At 40.8% G+C, this 15,895-nt stretch overlaps 1 protein-coding gene across 1 annotated transcript in view; it reads right to left on the bottom strand.

The window, feature by feature from the left end:
• POLA1 (DNA polymerase alpha 1, catalytic subunit) overlaps positions 1–15,895 on the bottom strand; it is a 304,615-nt gene that overhangs the window by 160,646 nt on the left and 128,074 nt on the right. Inside the window, exon 32 of the mRNA XM_045996009.1 lies at positions 10,675–10,849. Within this exon, the coding sequence (XP_045851965.1) occupies positions 10,675–10,849 (175 nt within the window). The remainder of the gene's footprint in view (positions 1–10,674; positions 10,850–15,895) is intronic.

Below are 15,895 nucleotides of genomic sequence, written 5' to 3'. Positions count from 1 at the left end.
TTGCATGAATCCAGGCTTTAAAGTGCCTGGACTTCTTAGAGAACAATATATAAACTGAGTAGTATGATTAAAGAAAAAATACTTAACGACTTTTTAAAAGGTGAGTGCTACATCCAAATAAAGTCTTGTACAAGAGTTTTCATAGCAGCTTTATTCATAATAACCAGAAATTGTAAACAATCCAGATGTCCCCCAACAGGAAAATGAAGAGAATAAACTGGTAAAATCTACCGTGGAGTACTACTCACTAAAGAAAAAGAATGACCGCGGATAAGTGGCACAAGGTGGACGAATCTCACAAATACCATGCTAAGTGAAAGAAGCTGAACATAAAAGCACACACTGTAGGAAATTACTTATATAAAATTCCAGAATAGGCAAAACTAACCTATGGTCAGAGAAGTAAGATGAGTGATTTCTTTTGTGAGGGGGATGCTGACTGAGAAGGAAAAAAATAGGAATGCTCTGGGTGATGGAAAAGTTCTACGTTTTGATAAACAGAATGTATGATACTCTTAAGATAGCAGCATTTCGTTGCATGTAAATTATACTTGAAAAAAAAAATGCCAAATAGAAGATGCTTGTGATACACATATCCAAAGGAGGCATGTTTAGAATATCTAAGGAATGCCTGCCAATCAACAAGAAAAAGACAACCCAATAAAAAAGTACACCAAGATTTCACCAGGTACATCACAAAAGGAGATACTCAAATGGCCAATAAAGGATGTGAACAGATGCCCAACTTCATTTGTCATCAAAGAAATACAAATTAAAATCCCAACGTTATGCCACCACATTAAAGGAAGATGACACAAAACATCAAGGGTTGCTAAGAATGTGGAGTACAATGTATAAATCAGTTGAACCACTTTGGAAAGTCAGGAGTATCTACTAAAGCTGAACACACATGTGCCCCGGGACCCAGCAATTCTCCCAAGTATATACCCAACAGAAATACATGCAACTGCCCAAGAGAAGACAGGGGCAAGAACGCTCAAAACAGCACTATTCCTAATCACACAAAAGTGGAAAAAAACCCCAGGTGCACGTACACTAGACAGTCATCAAGTGTGGTACAGTCACACAGTGAAATACTACACAGAAATGAAGGACAACCACCGGATGAATCTAACAAATGTAACACAAACGGAAGTAGCCAGACACAAAGAGCAAAGACACAATTTATATCACGTTCAAAAATAAGCAAACCTGGGGCACCTGGGTGGCTCGGTGGGTTAAAGCCTCTGCCTTCAGCTCAGGTCATGGTCCCAGAGTCCTGGGATCGAGCCCTGCATCAGGCTCTCTGCTCAGCAGGGAGCCTGCTTCCCCCCCGGTCTCTCTGCCTGCCTCTCTGCCTAGTTGTGATCTCTGTCAAATAAATAAATAAAATCTTAAAAAAAAAAAAAAGAAAAAAGAAAACCTCACCCACGATGTCAGGAATCAGGCCTGTAATTTTCTGGGGTGAGTAGAGGACAGTTTCTAGGAGGCAGCATGAGGCGTTTTATGGGGATGTAGTAATGATACAGGTTTCTTGAGCTCAGGGCTGAATACACTGGTATGTGTTTACTTTGTGAAAAATTTTCAAGCTGTTCAGTTAGGTTTTGTGTGCTTTGTCCAAATGTATGTTACACCACCAGAAAATTCGGTTGAAAAAAGTGAGAAAATAAGTACTAAATATTTATGATGTACCTGTGAGGTTGTGTCCAAATGTGTTTGACTCTAGCCATACGTTATGCACCTCTTCACAGATGTGCACACCATCACCCAGGAAGCATTATTAGCAAAAACTAAAAGAAACTGAACGGAAATACAGTAAAGTCATTAGCTCTAACCACCCCTTCACAGGAAATAGAGGAACATGTTAAAACATACCAGTAGGATGCAACCGTCAAACTCCAGAATAAGGGAAATTGTATGGGATACCACCACCTATCCCAGCCCGTTTCTCAACAAGTAAATTGGAAGGATGAATTTAAAAAGGAAAGATTAACTATTATATGGAAGCAGATTAGATTCTAATCCAAACAGGGAGCTTTTTAAAAGAAGTGCACACTTAATACAACCAGGGAATATGAATGCTTATTAGATATTTGATGAGATGAATTTTTTTTTTTTAGTAGTGGTGAAAATACTGTAGTTGTGCTGGAAAGGGGAGGGGAATTCTTGTCTTTCAGAATTGTAAAATGCAGTATTTACGGGTAAAATTATCCAGTATCTAGGTTTCACCTCAAAATAATCAGAGCAGGTGGAAAAGAGGAATACGATTTGTCCGCAGTTGGAGACTGCTGAAGCTGGGTCGTGAGCACCTGGGGACTTCTTATGCAATTCTCTCTACTACTGCACGTTTAGAATTTTCCCTAATAAAACATTTCAGGAATACTGTAGATCCAATTTCAAAATAAGCAATTGACTATACAAGTGGCAGACACCTGAAACTGCCTTTCATGGCAAAAATAAACCTCTTCATAACACAAACGGAAAATTTCTGAGTATTTAAAAAAATAATATCCAAACCTTTAAGTTAAATAAACTCCCAAGATTTTTACTGTCCTTCAGAAGGCAACTCCCAAAATGTTGACAGGAAAAAAAAATCCTAACGTGTAGCTCCCTCATGACCTCTCACAATTGTTTTAATGCCCCTGATGATAGCTTTTCTTTAATGGCTTTTAAAAATTAACATATAATGTATTATTTGCTTCAGGGGTACAGGTCTATGAATCATCAGGTTTACACAATTCACAGCACTCACCATAGCACATACCCTCCCCAATGTCCATAACCCTGCTACCCTATCCCTATCCCCAACCCCCCAGCAATCCGCAGTTTGTTTCCTGAGATTAAGAGTCTCTTATGGTTTGTCTCCCTCCCGGGTCCCATCTTGTTTCATTTCTTTTCCCTCCCTACCCCCAACGACCCTCCACCCTGCCTCTCAAATTCCTCATATCAGAGAGATCATATGATAACTGTGTTTCTCTGATTGACTTATTTTGGTTAGCATAATACCCTCTAGTTCCATCCATGAAATCTTTGCAAATGCCAAGATTTCAGTTTTTTGATGGCTGCACAGCATTCCACTGTGTATATATACCACTTGATGGTAGCTCTAAATGTGAACTTTAACTTAATGAAATATATACCTCTGGGCAGGAAAAACTTGGGAAGTATTTTCATTCCGAATTTTAAACCTGAGAGAGGATGGTAAGGGTATGCTGAAAAAATACTTGGAAAATAAAATAGCACAAAATAATAGACCAAGGATTGCTGCTCTTACAACAAAGTCCTCTTCTTCCCAGCCACGTTGGTAAATATGTGGCAGGGGGGAGGGGGCAGCCAGGCTGGAAGTCCCTAGACACATCTTTGTATTTTTTAAAAGATTTTATTTATTTATTTATTTGACAGAGACAGAGAGAGAGAGAGAGAGAGAGAGCCTAAGTAGGCAGAGAGGCAGGCAGAGGGAGAGGGAGAAGCAGGCTTCCTGCAGAGCAAGGAGCCCGATGTGGGGCTGTATCCCAAGACCCTGGGATCGTGAACTAAGCTGAAAGTCACTTAACTGACTGAGCCACCCAGGCACCCCAACACATCTTTTTAGAAGTTAGCAACTGTTTAACCATTTTTTCTTCCGATTTTGTAAAAACTGTCTTATTTTTAGTAAGAATATTACTTTTTCAAGAAGGAAGCTATAATTCACCACCTTCACCTTTTCCAGGCTTATTCATACATATATATTTAACATCGTTTTAATCTGCATACAATGCTGTGTTCAGATATCTTCATTTATTATGTCTTACCCATTTTTCTACAGGCTACACAGTGTTGGTAAGTGCCATTTTGGTATACTTAATTAAGATGATATCCTTTTTTTTAAAAGATTTTATTTATTTATTTGACAGACAGAAATCACAAGTAGGCAGAGAGGCAGGCACAGAGAGAGGGGGAGGCAGGCTCCCTGCCGAGCAGAGAACCCGATGCGGGGTTCGATCCCAGGACCCTGGGATCATGACTTGAGCTGAAGGCAGAGGCTTTAACCCACTGAGCCACCCAGGCGCCCCAAGATGATACATCTTTTTAACCCACGGAGCCACCCAGGCACCCGATGATGCATCTTTTTAAAAAACTTGATCTACAGGGCGCCTGGGTGGCTCAGTTGGTTAAGTGCTCAAGCCATGATCCTGGAGTCCTGGGATTGAGTCCCACAGGGCTCCTTGCTTAACAGGGAGTCTGCTTCTCCCTCTGCTCCCCCCACCCAATGCTCTCTCTCTCTCTCCCTCTCTTAAATAGAATCTTTTAATAAATTTGATCTATAGTTACTAGTGCTACACCATATACTTGAAAGTTCCTGAGAGTACACCTTAAGCATTCTCACCATAGTGAAAAAAGGTAACTGTGGAAACTATGTGAGGTGATAGGTGTGTTAATGCTCGATATTGGTAATCACTCTACAATGTATATGTATATAAAATCATCGCTTTGTACACTTTGAATATATTTAATTATATTTGTTAATTATTTCTCAATGAAGTTAAATTTTTTTAAAGATTTTATTTATTTTATTTAACAGACAGAGATTACAAGTAGGCAGAGAGGCAGCCAGAGAGAGAGAGAGGAGGAAGCAGGCTCCCTGCTGAGCAGAGAGGCTGATGTGGGACTCGATCCCAGGACCCTGGGACCATGACCTGAGCTGAAGGCAGAGGCTTTAACCCACCGAGCCACCCAGACGCCCCTGAAGTTAAAATTTTTTAAAAATTGACCTAACTTACACATGAGAGAAATTCCCATTTTTTCCTGGAAATTCCAAGTGTTACAAAACCAGGACAGTATTAGTCCCAGTGATTATCCTAAACATGCCCCAGATTGGCTCAAAGTCTCTGGGGTCTCTTGCCTGACTTAGGTGAGTAGTGTCACTGCAGGCCCTCATGTGCCACATGGAGTGGTTGAGATGGTCTGGGTCACCAGCGTGGAGGTCGGGGCTCCGGCCATTCAGCAATGGGCTAGAAGAACTAATGAAAGGTCGGAACAGGCAACCATTCCCAAGGCCACATTGGCTTCTTCAAAGTGCATTCCCATAATGCCCCAAATCCCAACACCTTCATAAACTCTTCCCTGGTGGCCCCAGCCACAAGTGGTCTCTGCTTCCCCTGAGTACCTGAAATCCTCTATTTTACCTTTTTTGGGACATGAACTGTACTGCCCACTAGACTTCCCCACAACAGTGAAATCGACTAAATGGACTGGGGTGTAATTTGAGTGAAGGAGCCATGGCTTACTCATCTTCATCTCCCTCACAGTGCCCATTATGATGCTGAGCACAGCAGGTCTTCAACGTTAATCTATTCAATGAATGCAAAAGTAGGCTGGGAGCGTGATCCATTTGATGATGTGAATGGAATGGCGCTCCATCCTGGAAGAGATGGTTCTTATCAGCTGACAAGATAATATCCTGTTTTGCATCTGGTGTGATCTTACTTTTAAAATTTTATTAATTATGGTATAGAAAATATTTAAGGTTTGCAAATGATGGTCATGTGTGTACATTCTTCTAAGAGCTTAACTGAAAAAGGCGAGAGTCTTATCACAAAGAAATCCCTGAGGCGTGCGTGGGTGCTATCACCCTATTCCCAACCACCTGTGTCTTACCCACCCTCTCCCCAGCATCGTTTGTAGGTCTGTCTCCCTGGGGCCTGCTTAAAGCACCTCCAATACTGCTTGGCCTGCTGTTGCATTTATTTCTTGGATATTAATGGACCCTGTCTATTGACAAAAAAAAAAAATGCCTTCTGTAACCCGTGTGGTATGGGACCATTTTTTAAAAAGGGAATCTTTACTTTCCAATTTAATCCAGGAAGACTCTGTCTTGTGTTAAGCCCTACTTTCAGAGATTAAGTTCTAAATTCTCATGTTCTCCCAAAATCCAGTTTCTCAGGACCAGTGAGAAAACTGCCCAGGTAGCCAAGTGCCTGCAATCTACCAGTGACCATGAAGAAATGTACTTGACAGCTATTCTACAAATCACTGTTCATTGGATGAATTATGTAATTCTAAGTACTGTTATGCATGAAATATAAATTTATTAAAAGATGAAATTCAAGGATGAACTTTAGACTATCCTTATCACTGGCCTGTTTTGCCAGGTACAGAAGACTACTTGGATGCTGAAGCATACTGTGAATATTTCCTCCACAGACGATAAAGAGCTTTCATTAGAACAAGAGAGGAGGAAAAAACCTGCGATCTGGAGAACAAAAGCTAAGAGTTCCAAGTTTTAGTGGCCACGTTTCCCATTGGGCTATTGTGTAAGAAGAGTAATACTGTATTTTTTTTCCATTCACAGACGGAAAAGAGTAAAATTTTGCTTTATTTAAGACCCACAGCAATAATCTTACATGGGTTTCAGAAAAATGATACACATTTTACTGTGGGATAATGAGGACCATTAGTTATTAGAGAGAACAAATTATTCTCCTTCAATTCAACACACTTATTCATTCACTTACTTAATAGACTATCCTCTCTCCTTTTCACTAAAATGGCCTTCACATACAGAACACCTGGCCATGCAACATGCCACCAGACAGACTTCAGGAGGTGTCTTGATAGGGAGAAAAATAGTCGGAGAATTTCCAAAGTGAAGCCACAGGATAAAACCAACACTTGATGCTTGCCTTTCATTTCAAGGAAAGCAGTATAAAAGCAATAGAAAAAGAAAAAGGTAGTTGAAAAATATACTTGTTCTCCACAAAAGAGTCTTAAAAATAAAAAATCATGAACTTACTAATTTCCCTAAATGAAATTATGCCATTATTCCTGATTTCTTTGTACTGACTAAAAGGACAAAGTATCAAACTTCACTGAAGTTTCAACACTGTAATACATTTCATTAGTCAAAGATAAAAACTACATTAAAAGCAAGAGAATTATTTTATGTCTGTGATTAGGCAGTTGGAGGGCTTGTATTTTATGTATACATTTGTACACTTCAACTTATTTAACAGTGTCAGTTCACTAACTGCAGTTTTTTTTTATATAAAGAAAACAGATTTAGGATTTTAAAAACAAATTACAGTAATTTTATGCCTACAGCTTGCACCTCTTAGAAACCATGTACCCCCTAACACTCCCCTTACTTCCCCACCACTTTCCCACCTCCTCCCTCCTCCTCTCTAAAACCACAGGCTAAGTGAGAACTGGGAACAGGGGCCTCAAATCCTCTAGTGAAGAACAGCCACCACGGTTTTTGACTTGGGGTGTAGGAATAAAGGATGCAGATCACAATGTGGCTCTGGCACAGGGTAGGGAGCAAATGCCTGCAAAGAGCTGCCTAGAGACCTTCCACGCTTTCTACAGATCTTTATGGTAACTGGCATTTGCTGTCCTGCGATCCACTAACGTGGACCTCGTATGCGAAAAAAGGGAGAGATAAAGGACTCCAGGATTTTGCACTAATGCCGGTAGATGGGTGGATACCACTGGTGATGGCAGGAGGTGCAGCAGGAGAAGCGCCCAAATGGGGGAGGAGGGGGACAGCACAGCACAGTGACAACTTCACGGGTCCTCAGTGTAAGAACTGCTATCAAGTGGCAAAAGATAAAAATCAAAGATAAAAAGGTGTGTAGCCATAACTGCTTGAGAGCTGAAGACAGAGATTCTTCCAGGAGCTCTGACTGGCTACCTGGCAACAAGAGGCTACAGGTCAGGGCTGGGGAGAGGGGGTGGTGGCGGGGGGGACTGGGCAAGACTGTGCACAAGCATGGATGGCTCCCACTGTGGACTGAGACTGGTCAGTAATAACATGAACCCTCTGAAGACAGGTCTCATGAGGCTACCAGCTTTGAAAATCATTTTTGAAAACTGGTTCTGTAGGCAGCTGCAATTAGGATAAAGTTTGTCCTTAAGCAAGTCAAAATCTGCCCACTGTTTAATTTGTAGTTACCTTAAATCTGACTCTAGAACCAATAGAATCAGTGTGGTCCCCTCTGTGACCAGTGTTGAGCAGGCATCAGGCTACCCCTGGGAAGGCTCCACCACCCTTCACTCGACTGCTCTTTGGCTCAGACACAAGGCTGTGCTCTTACTTTGACATGTCCCCGTGAGATGGCGCTTGTTCCGTCTACTCCCACTCAGCGCTGGGCCACGGGGAAATTTAAAACCAAGGAAGTGAAGGGTAGCACTCAGCCCCTAGGCCAGGTTCTTGGTGATGCAAACAGAAAAACTGGTGAGATGTACTCTTTAAAGAAATGGCTCCACTCAGGGGGTTTTGGTGTGTATGCTGGGGGCCAGGGAGGCGGTGGCTACTGGTCCAGGGGGTGCAGTGGGGAGAAGAGGGAATGTAAAGAAAATGAAGCTCCCGCTACTTCACATCCACGCCTGCTTGGGGACCTCTGTTAGAGGCTCTCGAGAGAAGAACAGAAGTAGCGTGTTCAGCACAGTGGTGAGGAGCACAAGATGTGGAGTCACAGACATCTGGGTCTCCATCTGACCACAGCCAGCCACTTATGAGCTACGCAACAAGACCAAGTTAGCGATCTTTCTAAGCCTTGGCTTCCTTCCCTGTAAAATGGAACGAATAGAACAGACCCTTATGAGGCTGGTGCAAAGATGAAATTAGACAACATATGCAAAGTACTTATTACAGTATCCCACAGAGTAAGCACCCAAGGCAGGGGCAAGAAAAAAGGAGGAAGCTAAGAAGTATCCAGCATTTACACTCCCCTCCTTCCAGCTGAGGGTGTGCAAACACATCAAATACAACTCAACTTGGAGAACACATTTTAGGACAATTTGGGTAACAGATTTTATCTTCCTCATGAAGTTTTGCTTAGGCAAATATAAAAAATGAGTTTCTACTTCCAGAGCAGACAATGGTGGGGGCAGGGGAGTCAGGGCTGACAGGCAGGAGCTCAGAAAAATACTCAGCAGGGACAGGATGGCAAACATGTGACTTATTCATGTGTCCAATCCCAGTCCACACATGCATAGTGAGCATTAACTATGTATAAATGTTTCCTTTTCAATTTTTTTTTCAAATTCCAGTTAGTTAACATATAGTGTCATATTGGTTTCAGGAGTAGAATTCAGTGATTCATCGCTTACATACAATACCCAGTGCTCAACACAAGTGTCCTCCTTAAAACCCATCACCCATCTAGCCCATTCCCCACCTACCTCCATCCATCTACCCTCAGTTCTCTATCGCTACAAATCTATTACGGTTTGCTTCCCTTTTTTTTTCCTCCTCTTCCCATATGTTCATCTGTTTTGTTTCTTAAATTCCACATGAGTAGAATCATATGGTATTTGTCTTTCTCTGACTTACTTCACTTAGCATGATACACTCTAGCTCCATCCATGTCCTTGCAAATGGCAAGATTTCATTCTTTTCAATGAAACTATGTACAAATCATATGGACTGGAGGAGTGTGGACACACGTATGCAGAAGCCTGGCAAGAGAGTGGGAAGTGGCTGCTAACAACACATACTGAGTGATCTTTCTGCTCCAGGCCTGCGCCGAGCACTGCATGTGCATCATTCTACTGCTCCCGCAGAGCAATTGCAGTTTATAATTCCAGAAACCAAGGCTTAGATCAAGGTTTAGAGGTTTGCAAAAGCCACAGAGCTTTTGCATAGCAGAACCAGCATATAAGCCCAAGTCCCTATGATGTCAAAGCCCATGTCTAAGCCAGACATTTTAATGGGAAGAGGGGGAGAATTTTCCATGAAGCAGGGACAGAATGAGCAATGACTTATTTAGGGGATCCCTAAGTACACCGATTAAGAAAGAACGCTAGAAATACAGGATTGAGTTCCAAAGTCAGAGTTTGCAACTGCCAGAGTTAAAGACTGTGAGATGTCAGTTGCATTTGGACTTTACTTATAGGAAGTGAGGTGCCATCTAAGGACTTTATTAGGCAGTATTCTAAAAATATTCATCTTTGCATACAATGGGATAGAGTAGACATCTTAAATCAATGTAACTCTTGACATGCTGGTCATCCAGAAATGAAATCAGAGCAAGTAATGAGATATATTTCTAAGCATGAGATAACTATCTGGTGCCATAGCAAAAAGTTAAAAAATGCTGAGGTTTTAGAGTTGACCAGCACCTCTTGGGATAATGAGAAATTAGGAATCAGCTAATTCCTGGAAGGTAACAGCATGTCTAGTTTTCAAAGAATTTATAATAAAGCAAGAGTAGGATACTCACAGGGAAACGAATACTAAAAATTAAACTTTTTAATGTTAAAAAAGCTGTGTATTCTCACTTTATACAAAAATACATTTAGAGACAGAGACAAGATAAACCAACCATCACAATACCATCAATCTTCTTATTAATGGAAGTTCACCAATTAAAGCCACAACAATGTAAGCTCAGACCCTGTAACTGTGCCTAAAATGTCTTCATTCCTTCTCTTGCCTTCCCTTTCTTCCCTTGGCATTTACTGAGTGCCTACTGTGGGGCAGGCACGTGGCTATAGAGGTAGGAAGCATATGGGGTCCACAGTCTATGAAGAGAGGTAGACATTAACTAACCAACCACCAAAATAAATGCCCAACTATAAACAAAGAAGTGCTCAACACACACCACACCCATAAACAAGGCTCACAACAGGTGAGGGAAGACTGTGGGTGCTGGCAAAGCCGGCTAAAAGCCTATGTGAGCTGGCGGCACTTACCTAACCATGTTGCAATGAGGACAGCATCAATTCCATCTATTGGCTCACAGATCCGAGCCACGACTGGGTGGATCTGCTGAGCGAGGTAGTACTGGGTGTCAATAGTTAAATTGTCCTGTTTCTGTAGCTGCTCAGGTGCATAGGCCCTCTGACCTGCAGTGAGGTTTGACCCATCCTACAAAAGGACATAGTACAGGTAAAGCCGTAGGAAATTCAATCACACTATAAACATGCTTGCCCCAAAAGATGGACAATGATTCAAATTTTATATATTCATTCCAAACACCAAAAAGTCCTTTTGACCTATTGGTGAACATTTCATATGTATCTAAGAGTAGGAAGGTCAAGGAAAACACGTCACCCACTGTCCAAGAATGTAAATCCAGCATGTGTTGCGTTCTATTTTTTGTTGAAACATGAAACCAACAAGATGGCATGACTAGATTAAATAATTCCACCTGCCATATCACAGAAGCACACTGAAAGACTTGCTAACTACTAGTCTAGTCAGAAAGGTCTTTTAGGAATGATGAGAAAAAACATGGGTGGTCCTTTTACTATAACCCCTTCATGCAAGAATTCTAGTCATAATCTCATCTTAAAGGGCCCCAGGGGTCATACTTTTTATGAGAGCTTTATGTATTGAGAAGCAAATGAGCAAGGGGAAAGAAAGGGTATGAAACCCACAGAGCAGTAACTTACATACAAGATATAATAGATAGGAATAAAACTAATGAGCTATCTTGGTGGAGTGGTAATGCTCTAGAAGTAAAATATTTGGCCAGTGGAATGAAGGATATGCCAATTTGCACTGTTTACACGGTTCTCCTCAAGGAAAGGAAAGGAAGATGGGGTGAAGAGGATCTTTTCAAAGTCTTCCTCTTAATAAAAGTTGTGTAATTCCATGTAACTCGTTCATATACAGCCCTGTGGGTGAGGTCATCATCATCTGTGATTCAAAAAAAAAGTTATCACACTACTGGGCCAATATCTGACAACTCACTCCACCTTTCTTTCTCTACAACAACAGAACTTAATATTCAGACTAGTCAATTTTGACTGTTCACAGTGCTAAGCTGCTCTGCAAAATGGATAGCATGAACCCTTTTCTTTCATTCTTGCTACAATCGGCCGCTTCTCAGCTCAGCACCCAGCCCAAAGCAGAGGCTACTTGCACACCGCTATCCTCAGACTGGAGGCAGGGACCTCCTTCTCTGGCAAGGGTCTTGATGGAAACAAACTGGGATGTTTATCAACTAGGTCCTACATGGTCTAGGATATAATGAGATACTTAGAAAGCAAAGTGTGGATTAAAAGACTTGTCAAATAACTATTTCAGGAGTTCACAACACAGTAAAAGAAATTAGGCAGAATTCATCACCTTTAATTGTTGCCCTTTGCAAAGTCTGAATTATTAGATGGGAGTAAGATGACAGTCAATGACAAAAAGAGGGTGAAAAATCCCTGGGCAGTGTCTTTACACACTTCAACTATATTCAGACTGACTTCATTAACTAATGCTTGAAACCTGATCAATTTACAGGACTGCTGTTGTTGTTGTTTTTTTTAAACTGGTCTGTCCTAACAATACTGAGGGATGCCTGGGTAGCTCAGTCAGTTGAGCATTTGAATCTTGATTTCAACTTAGGTCATGATCTCGGGGTCAGGAGATTGAGCCCCGCATTGTGCTCTGTGCTAGGTATACAGCCTGCTTGAGATTCTCTCTCTGACCCCCCACCAAAATAAAGATTATATAGCAATGTTAAGTTTACCATTTTGTAATGGTGAATAAAAATCAAATTTATACAGGGGCACCTGGGTGGCTCACTCAGTTAAGTGTCTGCCTTTTGGCTCAGGTCATGATCTCAGGGTCCTGGGATCGAGTTCCCTATCAGGTTCCCCGCTAAGTGGGAAGTCTGCTTTTCCCTCCCTTTGCCCCACTCTCCAACTTGTGCTTCCTTGCTCACTCTCTCTCAAATAAATAAATAATATCTTTGAAGAAAGTCAAATTTCTACAGCCAAATTTTTTTTAAAAGCATGTGAGTTACTTTCCAATATATCATTAGACGATGTTCTCACATTAAGTCAAGTTTTTTTAAAAAGCAGTTGAAAATTTCTAAGCATATCCTCAGTTAAGAAAGCTTTTATTTTAGGGGTGCCTGGGTGGCTCAGTGGGTTAAGGCCACTGCCTTCAGCTCAGGTCATGATCCCAGGGTCCTGGGATCAAGCCCCGCATTGGGCTCTCTGCTCAGCGGGGAGCCTGCTTCCTCCTCTCTGCCTGCCTTTCTGCCTACTTGTGATCTCTGTTTGTCAAATAAGTAAATAATTAAAAAAAAGTTTTTATTTTAAATAACCACATGAAGGACCAGTTTTAACACTGACCCAAACATATTTCTTACTGTATTTAAAAAACCTGAGCCCAAACATGACTAAAGCCAAAAGAATTGGTAAGACAGGTTTTGCTGTGCTATGTTGGAAAAACATCCAAGCCATGACATAACATATATCTCTCACAGACCTAATTCTCAAACCTAGCAAGATCCGATGGTATATGCAATAACGCATGGTGTACACCTTTAAAATCAGATTCAGAAGCAATGTTGGTCTTCCTTGAAGAGCCTATGTAGTTAATTTGTGAACTTCACAAAGTACATACTTCACAGAGACAACCAGGTGCAGTCAATTCATTCAAAACTATGTCGTCCGGGGGATAGCTCAGTGGTAGAGCATTTAACTGCAAAACTACGTCATCATCTTTAGTAGGAAACTAACGGAAAAAATGGGTGACAAGTGGCCCCCTTAAAACAATTATGTTAAGGGCACACCTTATGCTAATTATGTCTAATGAAAGCTACTAATAATTGAGGTTTAAAACTTAACCAACAAGTGGAAGTTGATCTGAGATCTCAGCAAATCACATAGGTTTTACAAGTTGATGGACTACAATGTAAATCCGACACCAAAACCTTTACTCTCTGAACTCATCTGAATGTAGAGTCAGAATAAATTATCACTAGAGTACTACAGTCTAAATATAAATTTCAAACAGAGCAGAACCTGTCTAGGAAACAGACTATTTGTGGAGGGCACCTTTGCTTAGAGCAGTATTGTTCTTTTCAAAGTGTATCATCATACATTTTCAAAAAAACATTCTAAAAATACGGCTGTGTTAGGACACAGAATAATTTGAGCGCTTAAAAGCAAAAGAGGTAGGGAGCTTTGGCTCAGAAATGTGCTCAAAGTGGGCCTGGCCCACTGTTAGGGGACAGAGGCAAATTAAAGTCCTATAGCTTTTCAGGGCACCTGGGTGGCCCAGTGGGTTAAGCCTCTGCCTTCAGTTCAGGTCATGGTCTCAGGGTCTGGGGATCCAGCCCCCGCAGCGGGCTATCTGCTCAGCAGGGAGCCTGCTCCCCCCCTCCCCCCGCCCGACCCCGCTCTGCCTGCCTCTCTGCCTACTTGGGAGCTCACTTTCTCTGTCAGATAAATAAACAAATAAAATCTTAAAAAAAAAAAAGTCCCACAGCTTTTCTTGGTATACAATGAGAAGCATAAACAAAAAGAAACATGAACTATAGTTTTAAGAAGCAAGAAAGTTAAGGCCCAGCACCAGTGGATGGGGAAAATGTTGAAAACACATCAAACTGGATTTATTATACTGTATCAGCATCAGCAATTTTTGAGCTTTACGAGCTCATTAAGACCTGGGAAAAAGAGATCATAATACCTAATATCTAGACTTCAAGGAACATAACCTTGACTTTTAAATCTATCGATCACACTACCATACATCTCCATTCCAGATTTAGCCAAAACATAATTGTGACTGGATTTCATTATTAGATGTTATTTCATGGAACCTATTTAATTTTTCAAAGCTATATTGCCATCTGCTCCTGTCATTAATAATCTAAGAGCTTTTCCATGTATGTGAAGTCGTAAGTGAAAAAAAAGCTAGCCTATTTACCAAAATCTTTATTTGCATAATATGAAAATTGTTTTTTTGAGATGAGACTTGTCAGAGGCAATATGCAAAGCACATTAAGGGCTTGAGCGAGTCAGACATTTATGGAAATATTTTCCTGCAGGAACTGGCTTTCTGTAACTGTTCTTAATCAAGGGTAACCCTAGGAGGGAGACAGAGTCAAGTATGATTCCTGTCCATGTACTTAAATCATTTGTTATGTACATCACCCACAGTACCGAACAGATAATAGCAGATAATTTTTAAATTCTGAAAAGACAATGATTTAAAAACACATTGATTGTAGTTTGACAAAGATACATCATAATGCAATGAAATTTAAGGCTTATCTAATTTTTTACAGTAATAACAAACTGCAATAATTAATTAATTAAAAAGAAAGTCTTATAACACAGACGAATTATGCCTTTTGGTAAGTATACCACACCACAGTAATTTTATTTTTTATTTTTATTTTTTTTAAAGATTTTATTTATTTATTTGACAGAGATCACAAGTAGGCAGAGAGACTGATGTGGGGCTCGATCCCAGGACTCTGGGATCATGACCTGAGCTGAAGGCAGAGGCCACACCACAGTAATTTTAAAGAATTTGGATAGAGGCTGTGACTTTTTTTTCCCCAAAAGGAAGAGATGAGACTTCTTTGTTCCAACCGGAGTTAAGTGCTTTCAAAGAAAAAAACTGCTCTTGTGTCCTACGCTCTCTCCTCATCCCTGTCAGAGGCATGCTACTCTCCAAAGAAACTGGTTAGTGGTTTAAACCTGTGTTCCAGAAAGGGTAGAGGTTCCTCAGAGGTGCCACACAGAAGAGGCAGAAGGCAAGGAGGTGGGTTCTAGGCCCCCCTCCACTCAAAATACAACAAACAAACCGTGAGATCATTTGCATTTTCTTCCTAAGGTATGTTTTTGGGGGTCTCGTACCTTTCTCCATATTAACAAGCACTTCACATTTTTCTTAAGTAACTCTTAGAACATAAGTCAGGGAAAATGTATTTACTCTCTTATTCTAAGTATTCATAATGGAATCTGTGGCAAAAGGAATGATAATGGACTACTGCTGGACATATGACCAAATTTACATACATTTTTAAGTTAATTAAGGGTTGAAACAGTACCTACTGTTATGCATCTGTCTCACCAAAACAATTTCAGTAAACCAGGACACTGGTCTTAAAGGTTTTATGAAAATTTTAGTAAAATGCACCATACCTCTAATGCTTCAAATGTTATAAAACCAACC

The sequence above is a fragment of the Meles meles genome, chromosome X (genome assembly GCF_922984935.1).
Source record: "Meles meles chromosome X, mMelMel3.1 paternal haplotype, whole genome shotgun sequence".
Lineage (NCBI taxonomy): Eukaryota > Metazoa > Chordata > Mammalia > Carnivora > Mustelidae > Meles > Meles meles.
This window is presented reverse-complemented; position numbering and strand designations above follow the sequence as displayed.